Genomic DNA, 12,996 nt, shown 5'->3' with positions numbered 1-12,996 from the left:
CCAAGCCAATCTATGTGACAAGACCCTGTACCTCCTGTCCTAAATTAAAAACAAAACAAAAAACCTAGAACCAAAATTTCTTGTTACTAGAAATAAGTCAGTCATGCTAATTTTAAATTTAATTCCTCAGAGGGTACTTTGTTTTTCTTTCTTTTTCTTTTTTTCTTTCTTTTTTTCTTTTTTGTAGAACCAGGGATTGAACTCAGGTACTTGTGCTTGCCAGGCAAGCGCTTATTCTACTCAGCCATCTCCCAGCTATTCCTTTTTGAAAAGTATGAACATTTTAATATTTAATCATTATTATTTTCCTCCCACACCTATAGCATAAAGTGCTATCATATATCCATCACAGGAATTAAGACATATTACTTAATTTTTCTTTGGGAATTTGTATTCTTTTTATAAAGTGTATATATAATATATGATTTAAAAATAATTTTAAGCAATATAAAGTAGTAAGCTTTTAGTAACTTTTACTTGTAATTTTACTAAGTCAGTAACTTTCTAAAATTAATCATAACCTTAGGTACACTCAATTAGCAAGGCACTTTAAAATTTCTGCATGCTACAAGTATGGTGGTATACACCTGTAATCCCAGCACCGGGTGGCTGAGGCAGGATGATTGCTACAGGTTTGAGACCAGCTTGGCGTACATCGTGAGTTCAGGAGCAGCCTGAACTATAGCAAGACCCTGCCTCAAAAAACCAAAAGTGTAATTAATTAATTCTAAAATTCTGCATGTCACAATCCCTTAAAACTCATTTATGGTCAAAATCTTTTTTTAAAAAAAAACCTGTTCTTTTATCTCCAATAAATGTCAGTATTCTTACATCTTCTTCTAAAAATCTACTAATCTCATTTCTGTTTAACATTTTTTATGAAGGCCAAACATGGTGATTCATGTATGCGATGAAGGAAAAAACTTGAAAGAAGATTTTATTTGCCCACGAGATCTTTTGATATCAGAGATGAAGTACTTTGCTGAATACTTATCTATGGATGCTCAGCGCTGGGAAGAGGTGGACATTTCAGTTCACTGTGACGTTCACATTTTCAACTGGTTGATAAAATATGTTAAAAGGAACACTAAGGAGAATAAAGACTGTGAGATGCCCACTTTAGGTAAAAGACAGTCTGTTGCTTTATTTTATAGTGAAATTTCCATATCAACTGACAGTGTTTCAGGACAAAAATAAAATATAGAAAATTATTTGAACATTAGTATGTTAGAAACTAATAATTCATGCTTTATTTTTATATTTTGGTACCAGGGATCAAACTCAGACAGGCACAGTGCAACTCAGCTATTTCCACGCCCCCTCAGGCTTTTTTAGAAATTTAGTTGTTTGCTAAATAACGTTTAGCGAATTTACTATTTATGACAAATAAACAGGTTTCTAGGTCAGTAGTTCTTAACATTGTGTGTGGACCACTGGGTCCTAGAGAACATTTCAGAAGGTCCACAAGGTTAAAGGAATTTGCACAATAATATCAAGATGTGGGCTGGCAGACGAAGCGCCTGCTTAGGCAAGTGCAGGGACCAGGGTTTGATCCCCAGCACCACATGCTACGCCAGCCCCACCCCTGGGCACACTGAGCCAGCCACTGAGACTGGGCATGGTGGCGCATCCCTGTGATCCCAGTGCTGGGGAGGCTGAAAACAGGGGGATCACTAGGAGGAGTCTGAGCTGGGTAGTGAGGCCCTGTACCAAATACATTTTTTTTAAAATCAAGATGTTATTTATCTTTTCACTGCGTTGTTGCTCATGTGATGCAAAGGAATGACAAGCAGGACTGTTGGACCTTAGTGCACATCAAGGCAGGGCACCCACCGTGATAGCCGTCACCATGCATTCACAGGTAGAAAGGGCTGGAAGAAAAAACGTCAGTTCACTTCAGAGTGCCCTTGAAACATAACAAATTTTTAAGTCTTAATTCTTGAGTATGCTGTGGTAAAAAGGAGAAGAGAAGTGCACATCTTTGCAAGCCAGTGTGTGATGGTTGTCTTGAGGGAAAGCATTTCGGAAACTTCCCTGCTTGTGTGTGCATAACTTCTTAGTACTCTTAAAGACTAATGAGATCTGATTGATGATTTTTTTTTTTGGAACCAGGGATTAAACTCAGGCCCCTGTGCTTGCCAGGCAAACACTTATTCCACTGAGCCATCTCCCTGGCCCCTGATGATCATATTAATGAATATGATTTGATTTTTTTTTTTTTTGTTATTGACAAAGGTTTGAAAACAGGGTCTTCTCACTGAGGCCATACCCAACCCTTTTTATTTTTTTATCTTTTGATAGGGTCTCATGCCTAGGTGGGATTTAGACTTGAAATCCTCAGCCTGGGCATAGTGGTACATGCCTATAGTCCTGGGAGGATTGTTTTGTGTTCAAGACCAGCCCAGCTACATAGTGAATTCAAAGCCTATATAGTAAGGCTCTGTCTCCCACCCCGCTCCAAAAAAAATTGTAATCCTTCTTCCTCAGCCTCCCATGTGCTAAGATTATATGTGTATATCACCATGCCTAGCTCAATAAACGTGATTTTAAAAATATATATTGTACATTGAAGTATATATTTTACACTGAAAAGCTCTGCATAGCTCAATGAGTTAAGTATTTTCTAAATGACCAATGTCGGAATTTTTTTTCTGATACTGGGGATCAAACCTGGGACTATGTGTGTGCCACATAGGTACTTGTACTACTGAGCTATATCACCAGTTTCCTAAATGATCAATGAGTAATGTTTAAAAAATGGGTTAATGATCCATTCAGAATATCAGATTGGGCCAGGGATGTAGCTCACCAACACAGTGCCCATGTGGCAAACACAAGGCCCCAAGTTCAAGTCTCATACCAAAATAAAAAAAAAAAAACTTAAGCAAAATATAAGATAAATCATGTAACAATAGAAAAATTTTTTGGTAAGGCTTTAAGTGTATTTGCAGGCTGGCCTGATAACTCAGCGAACTAAAGTGCCTGCTTAGGCAGAATACAGCAGGGTTCGATCCCCAGTGTGCCATGCCAGCCCCGCCCCCAGGGCGTGCTGAGATGTCGATTAAGACTGGGTACGGTGGGGCTGGGGAGATGGCTCAGTAGAATAAGTGCTTCCCTAGCAAGCGTAAGAGTCTGAGTTCAAACCCTGGTTCTGCCAAAAAAAAAAAAAAAAAAAAAAGGACTGGCTGTGGTGGCAAATGTCTCTAATCCCAGCACTTGGGACGCTGGAATCAGTAGAATCACTATGAGTCTGATCTATGTAGTGAGGCCCTATCGACCCTGTCCTAAATACAGAAAAAAAAATATTTTCAACTAAACTAAGAAACTAATATTTGTCAAGTTTCTGTGTAATATTGAAGAAGGCCACACATGTAAATGAGAAAACAAACATGGTGATACAGCTGTCTTCTGTTAAGTCAGGTATCAAAGGGATTTGCAAAAAATATTTCACATAGTCCTGCTCTTAATAATTTTTGGGCCGGGGGCTGGGGAGATAGCTCAGTGGCATAGGCACGTGCCTGGCAAACACATAGTCCTGAGTTCAATCCCCAGTACCAGGAAAAAAAAAAAAAAGCAAGCTAATGATATTGGGGCTGGGGAGATGGCTCAGTAGAATAAGCACTTGCCTGACAAGCACAAGGGCCTGACTTCAATCCCCAGTTCTGCAAAAAAAATAATAATAATAATAATAATAATAATAATAATAATAATAATAATAATTTTGGGGGAGGCTGGAGAGTTAGCTCAGCAGTCTAGGCACCTACCTGGCAAGCATAAGGCCCGAGTTCAATCCCTGCTACCACATTCTGAGCTAGCCCTGAAACTGGGCATAGTGGCACATGCCTATAATCCCAGCACTGCGGAGGCTAATACAGGAGGGTCACTATGAGTCTGAACTTCGTAGTGAGACCCTGTATCCAATAAATTAATTAATTGTTTTCATTTTGAAAAATAAATTTGTTTCACAAAAATGTCAACATGCTTATTTTAAAATAAATATTTTTAGGGGTCGGGGAGATAGCTCAGTTAAGGGCCTGAGTTCAATCCCTGGTTCCACCAAAAAAAAAAAAAAAAAGTTCAAATTTCTGTTCACATAGTTTCTAATGTGGTGAATACTGATAAACACAACACAAAAACAGAATGCTTTTTCAGGATTTTCAGTTCTTAAGATTGTACAGGGGGCTGGCATGGTGGCACCTGCCTGTGATCCCAGCATTCATGAGGCTGAGTCAGGAAGATCTGTATGAGTTGGAGACCTTCCTGGGGTACAAAGTGAGTTCAAGATCAGCCTGAGGTGCATAGTGAGACTCTGTCTTAAGAAGACCAAACAAACAAACAAACAAACAAAATTGTAGAGTCCTAAGACTGAAAGTTTGAGAAGCAATGTTCTAAGTAATAGAAAAAGTAATTAATAATCTTTCAATGGATACACACTTTGATTAGGAATCACATCTGTGGTTTAATAAAATCTTTAGGTTTTTTCGTGCACTAAAATTGATATCTACATCAGTTTCACAATATTTTTAAACTCTTACAATAAATTATACAGACAACATAAAAGTTTTCTGAACATAATCTATTGTAGTGACCAAATTAATGGGGTGGTTCCTTATACGACTGCTAAATCAAAAATTTCAGCCAGAGTTCAGAGGTTCCAGACTATCCAGCTATGTTACATATATGTGAAAAATAAAATACATAAAGAAAAATATATTATTTGCTCTGACACATTTATGTGTGTAATAGTAAAATAGGTGGAGAAAATCTAGTAATTATATCTTTGGCCTTAAGTCAGTGATAACAAATGTAAATTTTTATAAAAGCAAACTTTAGGGCCAGAGAGACAGCATTCTAAGTGCCTGTAAGGACCCGGTTTCCTGGGTTCCCTGGGTTTGATCCCATTACCACATGCTGTGCCAGCCCTGCCCCAGGCCCATCGGAAACCGGGCGTGGTAGCGCTCACCTATGATCCCAGTGTTGGGGAGGCTGAAACAGGAGGATTGTTACAAGTCTGAGCTACATAGCAAGACCTTATACCAAATACATAAATTTTTAAAAGCAAACTTTAACCTAACTAGGAACAGTATTAACTGCCTAATCAAATGTCTGACAGCCACGGGTTCTTAGCAGGATTGTTAACTAGGTGAGCTTTCTTGCCTCATCTTACAATTTCCACTCAAGACTCTTCAAATTTGGGCTGGGGAGATGGCTCAGTGGAGTAAGCGCTTTCCTGGCAAGCGCAGGGGCCTGAGTTCAATTCCCGGAACCAAAAAGAAAAAAAAAAAAAAAAAAGACTCTTCAAACTAGAAGTGCTATTTAGATAAAGATTTGGACTGCTTGTTTTAATTACAAAGATTTCTAGTATACAAAAATTATGCTACAAAAAAAAATTATGCTACAGTAGTGAAAAAGTTTCTTCTTCTGAAATACCCTTCATTGGCCAAGACGGATTTACTAAAATAAAGTGTCAGTCAACACCCCCTTCCCGTTTATGTCTGAAGATTCGTTTGGTGTGCCTTAGGAAGTAACTTCAGCACTTCTGCAGTAGTGGTAGAGTGTGTGTGTGTGTGTGTGTGTGTGTGTGTGTGTCCTCTACACTGAGCACCATGCCCAGCATTTAAAAAAAATTTTTTTTAATATTGAAACAAGGCCTTTCTAAGTTAGTAATTTGCCCAGGCTGAGCTCAAACTTGCAGTCCACTGGGTTTATACATGTGCACCTTAACACCCAACTATAGTAGTAGACTCCTTACAGCCTTTAAGAATCTTTTTGAATATTTGTTCATAGAAAGCATTGACTGTTTTACCAGCATCATGCTCTTTTTATCACAGTAGCTTACTAGTATAATTTCAAGGCAGGGATTGGGAGGCCCCTGTCATAGAAAGCATTGACTGTTTTACCAGCATCATGCTCTTTTTATCACAGTAGCTTACTAGTATAATTTCAAGGCAGGGATTGGGAGGCCCCTGCCTTGCTCTTGTTGTCCAGAATGAACTCCTTTCTAAATTTAATTTGATGTTATATCATGTTAATGGTACCAGGAATCAGACTCAGGGCCTCATGACTGCCAGGCAGGTTCTGAACTGCTGAGCTACATACTTGGTCCTGAACTCCTGTTTAAAATACCTTCACTAATAACAATTATTTTTGAAAGTTTTTCTCTCGATTTTTATATTTTTTGTACCTTGAGGTGGAGTCTGTACTTATTATAAATCTATTACTATGTGTTTTTCTCTATATTCTAAATTGTAGCTTTGAACTTTCTTTTGTATATTTAAGCTTAATGATATAAGTAAGATTATATTAAATCATTCTTATTAAACTAACATCTTTGCTGGGTGTGGTGGCACATGCCTGTAATCCCAGCCCTCAGGAGACTGAGACAGGATTGTTGCAAGTTTGAAACTAGCCTGGGCTACAAAGTGAGCTCAAGGCCAGCCTGAATTGTATAGGGAGACCCTGACTCAAAAAGATTAAATAAATATAAAGTAACATCTTTTTTGAAAGTAGAAAGAAATCTGTTTAGAGGAGACCATGGTAAAGGGAATTTTATTTTCTTTCTTTCTAGAGCCTGGAAATGTCATTTCAATTCTTATTTCTTCAGAGTTTTTAAAAATGGATTCACTAGTAAGTATTAATTTTAAAAATCCAATCTTTTGTTTCACTCAGTTTCTTGTTCCTTCAAATATCTGAGAAATTCTCAGATGTTTTATCAAAGTAGCTAATTCAAGAATGTGATTTTGTTGTAGCTAATTCAAGAATGTGATTTTGTTGTATTACATTGCTAGTGTTTGGAAATACTTTTAGGAAAAGGTTAAAGCTAGCAAGTGTCATTTCTATGTCATGCCAGTAAAGCAAGCAGTTAATCTTCAAAGAGTAGCTCACTTTTTAGTAGGTGAAACTAAAGATTTAACTTTACCTCAGATGGGCTTTATTTTATCAGCAAATTAAATAAAAACTAATTGAAATGTGTTTTGATATTTGAATGATTTCTTTAATCATGATTTGCTTTTATTTTCCTCACTTCAGTGAGTGAAGAACAAATATCCAGCTATATAATTTTAATATTTACATCACTGAAGTTTATATTTATTGCTCAAGAGCTAAATGAAGGATAAAAGTACAATACATAGATACATTTATATCTTAAGCTCTAACGCCAAATATCTTTGCTTTTCTTAATATATCATTCAAATTATTTTAATTTTTGTTTATGGTTGATATTTTCTGGTTAACATTTAAAGAAATATTTACTTTTAGCTCATAAAACTAAGCAAGGCAGAATACTACTTTGCTGTGTTGGCAGATGAAGTTTGTTTACTTTATTATTTGGCATTTCCTAGTTTTACTGGTTACTGTACTTTTTACCCTCTTGCTGTTTTCCATTTAGTCAGCTGGTGTGACTGTTACTTTCTTAAGGTAAGGGCAACAGAAGAAAAGCAGAGTCTAAAAGAGTCCTTAAAGAATTTTACCTGCTATCAGCAAAATATTTGGGAGAATATGTATCAAACCTTCCTTTACTTTTAAAGTAAATAAATACACCTCAAGTTAAACGGGGGGAAGGAAATCAGAGAGCACACCTAGAACAACTGAGAAAGACCTTAAGTTTGTTTCTGAGACCTAGAGAAACAGGCTTAAATTATAACTTAAATTTTCTGAGCATGGTGGCGCACACTTCTAATCCAAGCATTTGGGAGGCTGAGGCAGAATTACTATGAGCTTGCAGCTAGCCTAGGCTATATAGTAAATTCAAGACCTACCTGGACTACATAGTGAGACCCTGTATCAAAAAAAAAAAAAAAAAAAATTCAATTAAAGGAACTTACATGCCCCAACCATAAAAGTTATTATTTGCAATAGAAAAGGTTAGAAAATAATTTTCCTAGGATAGCTCAGCGGTCTAAGTGCCTACCTGGCAAGCACAAGGATCGAGGTTCAATCCCCGCAACCGGCTGCCATGCAGGTCCACCATGCTGGCCCTGCACCATGCAGGCCATGGAAACCAGATGTGGTGAACACCTGTAATCCCAGTATTGGGGAGGCTAAGACTGGAGGATCACTACAAGTCTGAGCTCCACAGCAAGAGCCTGAGGCAAATAAATAAACCCTTATTTGACCCTCAAGGCCAGTTTGGAATAGGTTATATTAACCCATAAATAGATAAAAACTAACACATTAAAAAAATACCTAGATTAGGCTTTTAGTGAATTTTATGTTTGAAAGGTATTGCTGACATGACTTTTTGTGCTGTTATTTTCAATATTCATTTCTATTCTTTTTTTAGGTAGAGCAGTGTATTGAGTACTGCCACAGAAATATGAACGCTATAGTAGCTACACCATGCAACATGAACTGTATTAATGCTAATCTTCTTACGCGAATAGCTGATCTCTTCACACATAATGAAGTTGATGATTTAAAAGACAAAAAAGATAAGTTTAGGAGGTAATTTTAAAATTTAAACATAATGTTCCTGTTAAAAGAAATATGGTTCTTGTTTTTATGTTAATGAATTTCTGTTCTTAGACTATATGTAAAGCTGGGCAAGGTGGTACACACCTGTAATCCTAGCACTTAGGAGGCCGAGGCAAGAGATCACTGAGAGGTGAAGTCAGCCTGGACTATGGTGTGAGACTTTCTTATATATATTATATATCTTATATGTGTACATATATATGTGCATTTTTTCTATTTTAAGTGAACACCTAGTAACTCATAATGAAAATTAGTATTTTATATAATAAATATATGAGCATATGGGGTAGTGAAGTACACTGAAATTGTTTAAGACTGTTTAGGGGCCAGGGAGCTGGCTCAGTAGAATAAGCTCTTGCCTAGCAAGCTCAAGGGCCTGAGTTCAAGCCCCGGTTCCGGAAAAAAAAAAAAAAAAAAAGACTGTTTAGTATAAAGGGAGGGTACTATGAGCAGTAGTCGTATCATTTAGAGGCTATATAGACTAAGCAAGGAGATGCCTTATTTTAGCTGTGAATGAAGAGGGGAAGTCCCATCATTTTTAAAGAGCTAATTCTGGTTGCTATGCGATTAACAGATTTGGGGGACCTGAGGAACAAGGAGAACTGTTAGGTTAGCACGGCAGACTGGGGGGAAGAACTGGAAGATTTCAGCTAGGGTAGAAACAGAAAAGCTAGAGCGAAGTAGATGGGTTCAGTGAATGTTAGAAGGATTTGTCAGGTTTATAAATGTGACAATGTGGGACAAGAGGGTTCCAGGATAATTACTAGGTTTTCAGCTGGAGTGACTAAATGGATGGTCCTACCACTGACAGAAAAAGGAAAATTGGAAGGGCAAGGGTTGGAGTGAGACAAATAAGGAGCTGGGCTGGGTCTTGTTGAAGCATTTAATATACTTCTTGGGCATCCTGAAATACTGAGTAGATGTTGGATACAGTAGTCTTAAATTTAAGTCAAAACTCAGGGCTTAAAAATATGAAATTGAGAATAGATGAGGTGTAAAACAGTGGAACCAGATGAAATTTCTTAGCAAAAGACTTTCATTTAAAAAAAAAAAAGACTATAGTATTTTTTATCTTATTCAGGAAATCTTTGCCTACCTGAAGGTAGTGAAGATATTCTATGGGGTTTTTTCCCCTAGCATTCATGCTCTGTGTGTGTGTGTGATGACGGAAAGGGTCAAGCTCATTTTTTTCCCCAGATACCTAGCAATCACCATGTATTGAGCAGACTGATTTTCCCCACTGAGTTGCAGCACTTTTCTGTAAATCAGCTCACTGTGCTTGAGCTGTTTCTGTGTTCTGTGTTGTTCTGTTGATTGCCTGGCTTGAATTAGTAGCACATAGACTTAATTATGGTAGCCTTGTAATAATTTTTGGTATCTAGTAATCTAGAGTCTTCTTTACCTTCACTTTTCTTCAAAATACTGTACAGCCTTTTTAAGTCCTTTGCATTATATATGAATTTTACAGTCAGCTTATTTTCTGTTTTTGCTCTCTTGATAATATTTTAGTCCATAAATACAATTCTCCATTTATTTGGGTATTCTTTCATTTACTTCATCAATGTCTTTATTTGGTACTTAGAGAAATTTCCATTTGTTAAATGAATTTATTCCTGGATATTTAATTTTCAATGCTACTGTAAATGCTATTCTTATTTTCTAAGTGTTAACAAGAGGCCACCCAGCATTTAGATACTGAACAGAGAAGCAGCCTCCAGTGAGAGGCCTGAGGAGCAGCTGTCAGGGAAGCAAAGGAAGGCAAAAGGAGAATGAGTTTCAAGAGGAAGAGCAATTAAGTGAAATATGTAGAATTCTGCTGTCATGTACAATCCAGTGAAGACAGATGGATCAAGTGGATTTAGAAAATTTTTTCCAGATGTTTTGCTTGAATAGTTGCCAAGAAATTTAGCAGTTATTTAGGGAAAGAAAAGCTTAAGAAAAGATATTTTTAAACATCTGGGTAATTAATCAGGATGATTCATTAAAGAGAAAGAAATTGATAATACGTGGCTGGAGAAATAGCTCATTGGTCTAAGCACCTGCCTGGCAAGCACAAGGACTTGGGTTCCATCCCCAGTACTGCTTGCTGCGCCAGCCCCAGATCCCTGGGTGCACCATGCTGGCCACTAAAACCAGGCATGGTGGGTTTCCCTGTAATCCCAGTTCTGGGAAGGCTGAGACAAAAGGATCACTATGAGTCCAAGCTGCATAGCAAGACCCTGTATCAAATAAATAAATTAATACATGATTTTTAAAAATTAATAATACAGAGGACTATCCAAAAATTTAGGCTTTAAGGACAATCTGAGGCTTTAGCCTTTATTTTGTATTTGAGTGTGCCAGTGGAATCCTAAATCCATATTTGGGATTTATATCCAACAGACAGAAGGAGCAGAGAGTGAAGAGGGGATGAGGTAAAAAGAATTAAGGTTGTTCTGTACATGTACAGTAACTCCACAATGGAAGTAATCATCAAACACTGCAAGCATGTACATACTAATAAAAATAAGAACCTATAAAAGCACAGAGCACCTGACATTGCACAGGGGGGATGGAGACAGACAGGACATGCATTTATTTTTATTTTTTTTCAAAGTTTTATTGATAAACAGATAGCAATGAGACAGTTTCAAATCAAATCAGAAGTACAGTTTCAACAAATAATACACTGCATATATTCTTCTTAGTGGTTAATTGCTGTACAAGATGCGGACTTGTGATCCTCTTTACAAACACCATTAGAACAAATCATTCTATTCATTAAGAGAATGCAACTATATATCTATCCCAACCACTTTGAATACACAGATACAAAATGGACATTCATAGGTATATCCCATTTTTTCTAAGTTCCGTTATTGAATATTATAGGTGTGTAAACTCAGCAAAATATTCTAAAAGAGTCCAGTAGCCCATAATAGTATTGGGTCTTCTGTTTAACTGGCAATGTCAGAAATTATTGACCTGAGTCCCCCACAGCTCAACTTAACAACATGGCTTTACTTCCTATATTTCGTCTTCATACTTTTCTACTGGATGGTTAAGACCAAGGTAAAGCAGGACTTGTGCAACAAGAGTTGTAGCTTTTTGGTCTGAGAAGGTCAGTGAAATGCCCTCAGGATTTATCCTGAGATCCTGTACCTCAGATTGTAGAACCTTAGTCAGTGCAGCCATGAGGATGAGTCACGGCCATTGCTTGGAGGACATGCATTTAGGGTTAATGACACACTTAGGAGACTTCCAGTTACAGTATGCTTAATAATAAAGTAGTTAACATTCTCTCTCTCTTTTTTTTTGTATTTAGTACAGGGTCTACAGGGTCTCATTACACAGATCAGACTCATGGTGAACCTTCCTGTTTTCAGCACTGGGATTACAGGCACCTGCCCTAGTCTCATTTGCCGCCTCAGCATGCCCTGGGGGTGGGGCTGGCACGTCTTGCCAGTATCGAAACCCAGCTTCTGCGCTCTGCCTAAGCAGGAACTTTGGTCTGCTGAGCTATCTGGCTGGCCCTCTCATTAATTAATTAATTTATTTATTTGGTACATGGTCTCACTACACAGTTCAGACTCAGTGATCCTCCTGTGTCAGCTTCCCCAGCCCTGGGATTATAGGTACTGAGCCTATAATCCACTGAGCGCAGGGTTCCAGGGCTAGTGCAACATGCTATAGCAGGGATTGAACTTGGGTCTTTGCGTTTGTTAGGCAGGCACTTTGACTGCAGAGCTATCTCCCCATCCCCTGCATTCATTTAGTTTTAACACTATGCTTGACACTCTAATGGTATTGTATCATTCAACCTTCATAAAACCTTATGAGTTTGGAATTAGTAATCACATTCTTTTAGAGGAAAGTTTGAGAGAGTACATTGCTAAAAATCATACACTTACTTATTGGTAGAACTGGACTGCTAAATTCTCAAAATCTTTGATTTTAAATACTTTAGTAACAGCCAGGCATTGTAGCCCATACATTCAGGGGCTGAGGCAGGAGGATTACCAGGAGTTTGAGGTCAACCAAGGCTACAAAGTGAGTTCAAGACAGCCTAAACTGTATAATGCAACTCTATCTCAAAAAGACAAAAAATAAATACTTCAGTAATAAAGAGAGGTAGATACTTATCAACCTTATTTTCTGATAATAGATTCTTTGTAAAGCAGTTGGGGTTTTTTTTGTGTTTTTTTTTTTTAATTTTTTTTTTTTTGCGAAATTGGGGATTGAACTCAGGCCTTTGTGCTTGCCAGTGAAGCGCTATTCCACTGAGCCATCTCCCCGGCCTTGTAAAGCAGTTTTTATTAGATTTTTTTTTTCACTTAGTACATCAAAATGTATTATAAACTTCCAAAAGAGCCTCTCTGAGGATTCATTCATCTTATTTTACCCATGTATAGGTAGTATTTATTTTGTCACTATCAAGTAACTTTAATGAAGTAAACATAGAAATTAATTTTTGGCCATTTTTTGTTAATAGTAAACTTTTTTGTAAGAAGATAGAGAGACTGTTTGATCCTGAGTACTTGA

The 12,996-nt window shown here is 37.3% G+C and overlaps 1 protein-coding gene across 1 annotated transcript in view; it reads left to right on the top strand.

Moving 5' to 3' along the window:
* Positions 1 to 12,996, top strand: part of Kiaa1841 (KIAA1841 ortholog) — a 63,509-nt gene that overhangs the window by 21,226 nt on the left and 29,287 nt on the right. Inside the window, exons 6-9 of the mRNA XM_023720856.1 lie at positions 885 to 1,123; positions 6,569 to 6,627; positions 8,285 to 8,445; positions 12,947 to 12,988. Of these exons, the coding sequence (XP_023576624.1) occupies positions 885 to 1,123; positions 6,569 to 6,627; positions 8,285 to 8,445; positions 12,947 to 12,988 (501 nt within the window). The remainder of the gene's footprint in view (positions 1 to 884; positions 1,124 to 6,568; positions 6,628 to 8,284; positions 8,446 to 12,946; positions 12,989 to 12,996) is intronic.

Source organism: Octodon degus, unplaced genomic scaffold (assembly GCF_000260255.1).
Source record: "Octodon degus isolate 3935 unplaced genomic scaffold, OctDeg1.0 scaffold00078, whole genome shotgun sequence".
NCBI lineage: Eukaryota > Metazoa > Chordata > Mammalia > Rodentia > Octodontidae > Octodon > Octodon degus.
The sequence above is the reverse complement of the archived record's forward strand: the minus strand, read 5'-3'. Positions and strand labels throughout refer to the sequence as shown.